We start from the raw sequence: 10,591 nt of genomic DNA on the forward strand, positions 1-10,591 counted from the left end.
CCCTTAAAGAGAAAACTCAGATCAAAGAAGGTGCACATGAATCAAACACAGGTGAAGGAGTCCAAAGAAGAAGGACTAGAAGCCAGGTAGCTAAAGAAAAAGGCAAGTCAGTGATTATTGAAGAAAGCCCTGTTTCAAAGGGAGACTTGAATGATTTACTGCAAGCCATTGATATTGAAGAATCTCCCCTGGTTCACGCAGATTTGATAGAGTCAGGAAAAGATAAGGCTAAGAGAGTCAAAGCCTCGAAAAAACTTAAGTTTGATGATTAGGTTGCTCAATTTGTCTTTAAGCCAAGAAGACCGATAACGAGGAATTTTAAACACATATAGGAGGTACTGCCAAGAGCAGATGAAAAAAGGGATGTAACACAGTCTCATGAAGGAAAAGATAAAGGCAAGCAGTTACCCTTCAAGAAGAAGATAATGTGGAAGAGTTGAAAAGGAAGTTGGAATTGGCAAACTTTGAAATTGCTAGACTGAAGAAAGCCTCCAGGAAACATGCAATCAAGGATGTTTATTTTAACCAAATGCAAGCTCGGTGGGAGGAAAAAAAAGTTTCAAATACCCGAGGTGGTTGATTGTAATGTTCAATTCCGTAGCTAGACTGTCCCTGCAATAAAGTAAGCACAATTCATCAAAAAGGTCCATACAAACCTGAGAGCTGGGATCAAAGTCATGAAGAAACAAATTGAGGATTTAAAGATGCAGTTAAGCCAGCAGAAAGAATCTCCTTAAGGAAGTCACACATCAAGTAAGGTTATGTTCCAAATTTTGATGGTTTTCCTTGTTATAATCTTTCTTGAAGAATCATACATTTCCACTCAGTTTTGAAAAGCTTTGGAGCAATTGAAAAGAATGTTTAAATATAAAGAAGCTCAAGATAGCATATTTTTAGTATTAGGCTGTGTTTTGGTGATTACACAGCAGTTTCGTAACGCGCTACGAAACTGCTGAAGATGATGCCTAACGCACAAGAGTTTTGTAGCATGCTACGAAACTACTGTAGCTACATAATTAAAACCCAGTCAACCAATTTTGAGGGACCGAGGGGAAATTTTTGAAAAAGGAATCTCTTCAAAGGATCGTATAACAGGTGTCAGCATTCAACAAAGGAAGAAACAGGTGGAAGAGACCTATATTCGAACTCTAAACTTTTTATAAAGTGATCAGAGTTACTATAGTTCATGATATATTAGACAGCTTGGAGGAGGTCTTGTCTTCACACATGGAAAAGGTTGACAGCACATCAAGGACGTAGCATCCTAATATATTTTTGTATAATCAAAGAAGAATGGCATCGTTCATTGGTTTTAAGTATCTTTGAGGAAAACCAAAAATAGATAAATAGGGCAGTTTCCTACTTTTCAGGAGCAGTGGAGAAGATGTGACATTAAGGGCCAACAGGCAGCTACAAACATCTACCACAGCCAAACTAAAAAAGACCACTTGTCAAAGAACGAGAATTGATTGTAATTAAGGCTATTATTAGCATGATATGGAGTTAGACTCCTATTTGACTTAGATCTCTAAAAAGTCTAGTTAGCAGTTTGTTACATTTAATAGGTAGTTAAAATTTGAATAGGTGTCATAAGAAGTAGAATTCAAGTTCCCCTCATGTTGGAGGAGTAATCTCAACCTTGTAAAAGAATTCCATATATAGGAGAAAGAGCAATGTACCAGGGGTTGGAAATTTATGGAAAAAATCTCTGATATTTGGCTTATGTAAAGATTGTTTTCTTTGGTAATACAGTACTGGCTTATGCTTCTCAAGAATCATAAAGAGTTCAATGTGATGAGATTCTTTTGTTGTCTTTTCATGTTATCTACAGTGTTATGAGTATGTGATTACCTAAAAATTGCTAACAGTGCTCTAATTTCCTTCATATACTCGTAAACTGCCTTCTATGTGTTTGGTGTGCTCTACATATGTTGAAATCTGAATGCCTTGACTTCTATGCAAAGCCAACCCTATTGTTAATACTGAATCATATATGACTCCATAAGCCCAATGGATACTTGTTAGTTGTGTTTCCACCATTTTCATTTTTTTTATTTGTTTCACAAGAGTTAGCCATCTTGATCATAATAAAAAATCTTTAATCCCTTTGAGAGAGCCCTCTCAGGTTGGGGAGGTTAAGCCTCAGACTAAAGTAGGTTTGAAACAGTTACTTGAAGTCTTCCTGGTCTGCAACCTTCTAGGGCCTGATTTTGAGATAACAGAACCAAGGTTAAAATAGCCAAAGATGGGAAAGGTAATGTCCTCACTGAACCACCACCCTTCATATTTGAGCCAAAACACACACATGACGACAAATTTAAAGACGCACTATTTAGTGGACAATGCAACATTCTTGCTCGCCCAACGAGGGGAATTTAAAAACCCTTGTTGTCAGTTATACCTCCCAAGGACACTCAACTATGAAACAACATAACACCCACATGTAGAGAATGGAATAGAAATGGGATATCATTTTAAAGGATTTTCCGTTCATCCACCTATTCATGATATCTACCCCCATTGGGGATGAAGCCATCACGATGGTATCAATGTATAAAATATGTTCGTATCAATCATTGGAGAAAGGTGAGGCTGGCGATCATCAATAGATAGTTGCCAATACTGACATGCAATATTTTCTAAGTAGTTTGCGACTACATTTGTACGCTGATAGGAATGAATAATCAAAACATAATCCAACTGCAACAAAATTTCCTTTATAAAATAAACTATGAATATCAATCTCTAACTATGGATCAATGTGGAGGGTGGTTATGTAGATAGGAGTTATTTCAAGAAATTAATGACTACCATTGAATCTACATCAACCTGTAGAAGTTGATAACCTTATTGATAACAATATTTAGTGTTGTGTCCACTGCTAAAAATTCCACTAACTTATTAGATGTGAATCTGTAGATGAGTGCAAAAATTTGCAAAAGGATCCCTATGGAATCATGAAAATCCACCCCACAACTCGCAATACCTCAGTTCCCTTTATTCGCACTACCAAAAATTAATTTAACAAATCCACAGAGAGGGCATATGAAAGGAGAATTAGACAATGAAATATTTGGAGAGGTCAGCTGTGAAACAGACCGTGCCATTTCAGAAAGAGATGGAGACAAGATAATACCTGTGCTTCAGGGCCATCAACCTTCCAACCATCCTCATTCAAAACAAAAGCCAAGATAGTTTCACATATGTTTTGGGATATGAGTTCACGTATATGATGGATTTACATTCTTGATTTCAAAAAAATTGATATCTTATCTCTTTCCACAAATTCCACAAAATGAATCCAGTACTTAGAACCTAGTCCCAGTTCATAATAGGGGTGGTAAAGGCCTTGGCATTCCAATTTTTGAACCATACTAGAATCGGGCCTTCATAACTATTCTCTACACCAAACATTCCCATAAAAAAGGACTAAAACCTCACTTGTACATGGATCATCTGTTGTCTTCATAATAAGAAAAGAAGTTATATTAATACTGATCGTAATAATAAGTCTAAACATTTTAAGGTTATTGATAAGACTAATGAATAATATATTATGAAACTTAATAATAGAACTTAATTTAATAGCTAAATTAATAAAATGTTAAGACTATAGTAGTAATATTAGTATTAAAGTGTTACTCTTAAATATTAATAAAATTATCGTGTTAATATTAGTAATAGTGTTAATAATAAAATAAATAATAATATTAAAAATTAATGTAATAAATAAATTAGATTATCAATATAATTAAATTAACAAGTTGATGTATTAACGTTGGACATTATAAATATACCTAGGTCACTAACAAAATTAATTATTAAAAGCTAAGAAAAGAGAACTCCAAACACCTAGGATCAAGCACTATAAACTAGAGGAAAGTGCGAGCATATGTTAAGTTATAACTTAGATGTGACAGAGGCTAAAATATTAGAAAAGAAAGTTCATAATGAGGGTGTTAAAAAGAATGTGTAAAAGTATAGGACGTTAAAAGGATTGTTAATTTCTTTAAGCCTAGCTACAAATTTACTCTTCGAACAAATAATCATGGATTTGAAATAAATAATGCCTTCTAATATGATTTGTAAAAATAAATATTTTTGTTTTTAACCAAATAAACAATAGAAGAAAAAAAAGACTCGAAACTAATCACATGCAACAAAAAATAACACATATATGCCTTGGAAACCCCAATGTGGGGAAACTTGCAAAGGTTGGGCTTCTTATTAAGCTTCAGGAAAAATATTTCTTTATAATAGTTAAACAAGAATTTTCTTTGGAAAATACCCAACTAAATGTTTGAGACCTCTTTCTCTCACTTAGTTCTTATATCACCCACACGCACAAATTGATAGGAAAATTTTGTGTACAAAGAAAATTGGCCTCTCAACTAAAGAGAAAACTTAGCCTCTCTGTTGGTCTCCCTCTAGCTAGCTTTATCTAGCACTATATCACTCTTGCTATCAAATACCATGCTCGAATGAATCTCAACTTTTGTCAAATTGAATGTGCATATCCTTTGGCTTGAACCTCTTATTAAAAGGACCTAACCCTAATCTCAATAGTTGAGATTAGATCTCACTTTATCAAGATCAATAGTCATGACTTAGACTTAATATAAAGTAGAATTATTTTCCCTTTTATAAAAACGTACCCAAAAACCAAATTAAATTTCCGTCTAAAGTTTATACTCAGGAAATTCATTAATTAATTTATGTAGGAGATAATTGAGGTGACTCATTTCATGTCATGGCACATGATCCATGAAGAATCACCTTCCAACCTACAATCTCAATAGGGATGGAGTAGAGAATACAAGGGATGGGAAGAGAAAGGGAAATAAAGAAAAAAGTCGGGAAGAAAAACAGGAAAGAAAAAGAAAAAAGGGGGGGGGGGGAGTGGAGGAGGAAAGGAGTTTTCAGGCACATGTGAAATAATGTCATAGGAGGATAGGATAGATGAATGACCATGAAGCTGAGCGGAAGTGGTCTTAAAGGTTACTTTTAATGTTATTCAATCATGCCGCTTGTTTTGTCACCTATCCTTCTCCACATGCCAAATCAACTACTGCATAACACTATTAGCTCATTGTCAATGTCATAATATGAAAATTTTAAAAACTTTGAAATTATAATTCTTTTCAAAACTTCCAGTCAATAGACTTTTATCTTTTTTAGTGACTAGAGGAATCATCAACTTGGCATATTCCATACTAACGTGACATAGTGTTTATTTCAATTGTTGCCACTATAACCACTAGGTTCCTACGTATACCCCTTCGACAAGAAATGAGTAAATTGATGGGATTTGAAGCTTGAACCTCTTGGTAGATAAAATTTAATTTACACAACCACCTCCAATTGAGTTGCTCCTTAGGGTTTATCAATTAGGTTTATTTTTCTAGTATTTTTGTGAGTACACAATATTGATATATCTACTACTATAGTTAACCCATTGCTTCACTAACATTAATCCCATAAGTGACTCTTATCTTTTTCATTATTTGTGGATTTCATATGAAATTAAAAATTTCACCCATCTCTATCCCTTGAGAAATTCTATCAAATAGTTGTCATGCATCTTGTAATATTTCTATGTAAGAAAATTTTGATGCATATGGATCGAGCGTTGTAACATGGGCTCCAATAAAATTTGTAACACCTCCAGTCAACCACTCGAGTGTATCGCCACCTCTATAATTTGATATTTTTGAAATTTTCCCTTCAATTTTACTCATGTATCATTGGTGAAGCACGTTTAATCATTCTCCCATGTAATGAATTCATTTATAGGAATAAAATTGCATAAATGTCACTATTTAAATCACCTTTCACATGCAACACATTAAAATATATCAAGCCCCTAGGGTTAGCTCAATTGGTCAAGTTGTTGTTGCTAAAGCACCTCGTCATTGGGAGGTCATGGGTTCAATTTTCCTCGACGCCTTTGGGTCTATGATTTGATTAGTTTGGCTTGTGGGATGTGATCACCTTGAGTGGATTTGCCTAGATTTTCCTCGAAAACAAAATAATATTAACATAAAAAATCATATAAAAATACTAATAAACACTTGTTTTTAAATGAAGAATTAACCGGTTGCATGTCTTAGACATTCCACCCTCCCATAGACCATGTTGCTCGTAAGCTTTCAATGATGGGTCACCCCGAAGACTGGGCCACAAATCTACAAGGAAAAAGGCTTATTTAAAGCTGGCTATGGCACCTAATTAATGTTGAACATGAATAGTGCCATAATACCAAACTTTAGTAGCCTTCCACTAATAATTTCTTTAGTAGCCTTCCACTAATAATTTCCTATTCCACATCATCTCACAAAACCCATGGTATTGCACCCACTTCTCTGCACTCGCAAACCATGAGGCTATATGACTAAAATTCCATGGATTTTGAATTCAACTGACTAGGGATGCCTCAAACTTGTACCTTATGGAAGTTCCATCTACCCTCGAGAGGTTTTCCTCGGTACCTTTCTGGCTTCACACCAAGGTAACCTATCCCTTTTTTTAAAATTCCACCTAGGGTTTTACTAGGATATAATCATGTCATAGGTTCACCCGTTCTTCCCATTCTGGGAGTCAAGTTACCTTCCATTGTACGAATGATGCAACACATGATGGGTGACTCTAACACACTTCACTTTTATGTGCACGCCCCTCCTTTGGAAAATGAAATATCTAAAGGCTCTTTATAAAATTATGATGAAGCATGTGTATCTTTCGGCTTAGGCTTATTTTAATAATAACTTATCCACCTAGGAGTAAGTCCTTCATCACTTAGACCTAAGCCACATTTTTCATATTCATGGAGTCTAAGTGGCCCCATGCTCTATTCTTGGGCTTTCTTTACAACAGTAATGTATTTTATCAGTGTGATTTCATACCTACATAATTAGGCTATGTGGATTCAAAGAATATAAACATAAGTATAATGGCCTAAAACACAGGCGCATGGGCACGTGGGCACCAAAAGAATCCTTAAATCACGATGCTAAACATGATATGTACATCACACACTGAGGGGTCATCACAAAGGTGTTACACAAAATGTAAAATTTTATCTTATATTATTTTAGAGCAATAGTTTTGATTTTAACATAAACAAATAAGAAAAGTTTAAAATTAATCATTATTAAATTAAATACAATTAAAATCAATTCAATTAAAAAGTTACTAACTTTTTAAAGTAATTCAGTGTTTTAATAAATTTCATTTACTTAACTAATCACATTGTTACTGAAACATAGATGTTATTTAAATTAGTATTATGGGTCGGTCCATAAAATATTTCATTTAAGTAATTAAAGATATCACTCAACAACTATCAAGGAATTGCATAAAACGACCAAAAAGAAGAGTTACCTAACTATACAATTTCTTGATACTTGATGTATGATATATTTAATTAAGTAATTAAAAGACATTATGGATTGAGCCACACGATTAATTAAGTAAATAAAATATATTATTGAATAATAAATATAATTATCTAAGTAAATAAAATGTTATAACAATAAATTAGAAAATGGAAAAAATATATAAACCAACATTGCAATATATTACAAATATCAACATTTAATATCATATATTTATATTTACATTAAAAGTTATTATTATATTATTTTAATTCATATATATATATATATATATATATATTATTAGTTGATTATTTGAAATAGTATGTATTATGTATTAATTATTACTTATTTGAAATAAATATATAATATTTTAATAGTTCATATTTAAGTTTTTATATTTATATAGCTTCTCGTTAAACTATGCATAGCTTTATATTAAAATGTAATATACTCATAGGAAGTTTTTTTAGGGGAATGAAGTTATGGTGGGGCATAATTCAAAACTTTAAATGAAATGAAATAATAATATAATATAATTTAAAAGGATAAAATATTAATAATAATAGATTGAATATTGAGATATTGTCAAACTCTAATATTGAGATATTGTCAAACTCTAATACAAGGACACGTATGGAGCTGTTAAATAAATAGATAAAATATAGACGATGACCTAGTCTAACTAATAGATGAAATTGCTTTTTGGCCTAAATAAAATAATACAATCTTTAGCAAGATTGTGATTTCTTGTTGTTTAAAGTACATTTTTAAATTAAATGCATAAATGGACTAAGCACACCCAAAAAGCCCAGAAAGTACATTTTAAAATTAAATGCATAAATGGACTAAGCACACCCAAAAAGCCCAGAGGCACTCCATCTTTGCAAATAAAAAACTAAACTTATAATTTAAAAAAATCTATATAGTAGTTTGCAAAAAATTGATGAGAAATAATGCTCGGAGAAAAGATCATTTTGTCTATTAGTTGAAGTAAGCTTCAATATATTAATAATAATAGATTGAATATTGAGATATTGTCAAACTCTAATATTGAGATATTGTTGTTTAAAGTACACTTTAAAATTAAATGTATAAATGGATTAAGCACATCCAAAAAGCCCAAGGCACTCCATCTTTGCAAATAAAAAATTAAACTTATAATTTAAAAAAATCTATATAATATTTTGAGAAAAATTGACGAGAAATAATGCTCGGAAAAAAGATCATTTTATCTATTAGTTGAAGTAAGCTTCTATTAAATATTTGTTGAGTAATGAATATTATTACATAAATTAATAATAAAATAAATAAAAAAATGAATAAAATGAATATTTATTTATACAAAACTGAAATTTTATTATATTTTAATGAACCTACCCTCATACATTATCATTATATTATATTATAATATAATAGTGATTTACATTAATTATAATATAATTATAATTCACACTTTAAATATACATAAAAATTAGTTTAAATAAAATAAAGTAATAAATATAATATAATTTCAAAATATAAAATATTGATAATAATTAGTTCACACTTTACATATGCCCAGAAACTAGACTAAATGAAATAAAATAATGAATATAATAATATATTGGAGAAAATGGAGAAACTGTCAAAACCCAAAAACGAAGTAGTTGCCAATTTTTTTTACTATAAATGTAGAAGAGGTTTAGGGGTTGTGGTAGACTGTAGTTTCTCTAAGTCCAATAGAAGAGAAGAGTTTATGTTGTGCGCTTCGTTTGCTTCGAAAATGAGACTCTCTTTTAGTTATGTGATCACACGTGTAATTCTATGCAAATGGGTGGCTGTGAGTAATGGCTGGCAGCCAGCCACTGCAACTTGGTACGGCAATCTTCATGGATTCGGGAGTGACGGTAATTGCAATATTGCATTGTAGTATTAGTATTATATTATATACAAATTGGAATGAAAGAGAAAATGAAACTGTATTTCTAATTTTGTTGCACTGCAGGAGGCGCATGTGGATTCGGAGGCATAGTGAAAGGATCCCCTTTCAATTCAAAAATAGCCGCAGGAAGTTCAGTCCTGTTCAAAGGTGGACAAGGCTGTGGAGCTTGCTATCAAGTAAAGTGCACTGAGAGGGGCGTTTGTTCTGGAAAGCCGGTGACTGTGGTGATCACTGATGAATGTCCAGGTGGCGGAGTCTGCGGAGGTGGCAAAACACACTTTGATCTCAGTGACTGTGGTGATCACTGATGAATGTCCAGGTGGCGGAGTCTGCGGAGGTGGCAAAACACACTTTGATCTCAGTGGTGCCTCCTTTGACAGCATTGCAGCTCCCGGTAAAGATGCAGACCTCCGTAAGATTGGAATCGTGCCTATATCATTCCAACGGTATTTTATATCTACTCTACTGAATTAACGCCCCATCAATAACAATTTGGCCCATTTATAATTTCAATTGTTTTTACATAAAACACACTTGCTTTTTGTTGGTTATGCAGGGTGCCTTGCCAATACTCGGGGATGAATGTTGCCTTCCACGTTGACGCAGGAGCCAATAATTTCTATTTCGCAGTATTTATTCAATATCAAGCAGGAGATGGTGATCTTGCAGCAGTTGAGCTACAACAGGTATTCTGCACATATATATACCCAAGTTTTATGATATATACACAGATTCATACTTTGTGTGTATATATATATATATGATGAGAGAGAGATTTATATAAGAGCTGGGATTTTGTGTCATATGATCTCCGTTTTTTTTTATTTGATTATGATGCAGGCAAACTCTAAATCATGGCAAAAGATGACACATAAATGGGGTGTAAACTGGGTTCTCAATAGCCCTAACCCTCTCCAAGCGCCTTTCTCTATTCGATTGACCTCTCTTTCCGGCAAGAAAACGCTCACGGCAAACAACGTTATCCCGAAAAATTGGCAACCCACTGCTACATACAAATCGAATGTCAACTATCACTAAGGGTCAATTGCACCCACTGCTCTCACTCTATGAGAGGCATGCCGCACACGCGTTGATATTTTTGTTTCTTTGTCAAGAAATTTTGTGTATATCATTAGCAACAGTGCTCTACTCCCTTCGAGTGTAAGAGTCCGCTAAACTCCCTTAGCAACAGTGCTCTACTCCCTTCGAGTATAAAGGAAGGGGTTTTGCATGACATGACGTTATATAATTTCGTATCATTAAATCTTTTTGTTTTTTAGATTTTAAATGCTTG

General features: G+C 33.1%; 1 protein-coding gene across 1 annotated transcript; it reads left to right on the plus strand.

Annotated features, from left to right (window-relative positions):
• The first annotated feature begins 9,138 nt into the window (after window positions 1-9,138).
• LOC149159418 (expansin-B16-like) lies at window positions 9,139-10,335 on the plus strand. The gene is made up of 5 exons (XM_089434303.1): window positions 9,139-9,262; window positions 9,361-9,543; window positions 9,617-9,743; window positions 9,854-9,983; window positions 10,138-10,335. The coding sequence occupies exons 1-5, from the start codon at window positions 9,139-9,141 to the stop codon at window positions 10,333-10,335; spliced, it is 762 nt and encodes a 253-aa protein (XP_089290429.1).
• Window positions 10,336-10,591: the final 256 nt, after the last annotated feature.

Source organism: Pinus tabuliformis, chromosome 5_2, assembly GCF_031772625.1.
Source record: "Pinus tabuliformis cultivar Carrire ecotype Pingquan chromosome 5_2, CPIR1, whole genome shotgun sequence".
NCBI lineage: Eukaryota > Viridiplantae > Streptophyta > Pinopsida > Pinales > Pinaceae > Pinus > Pinus tabuliformis.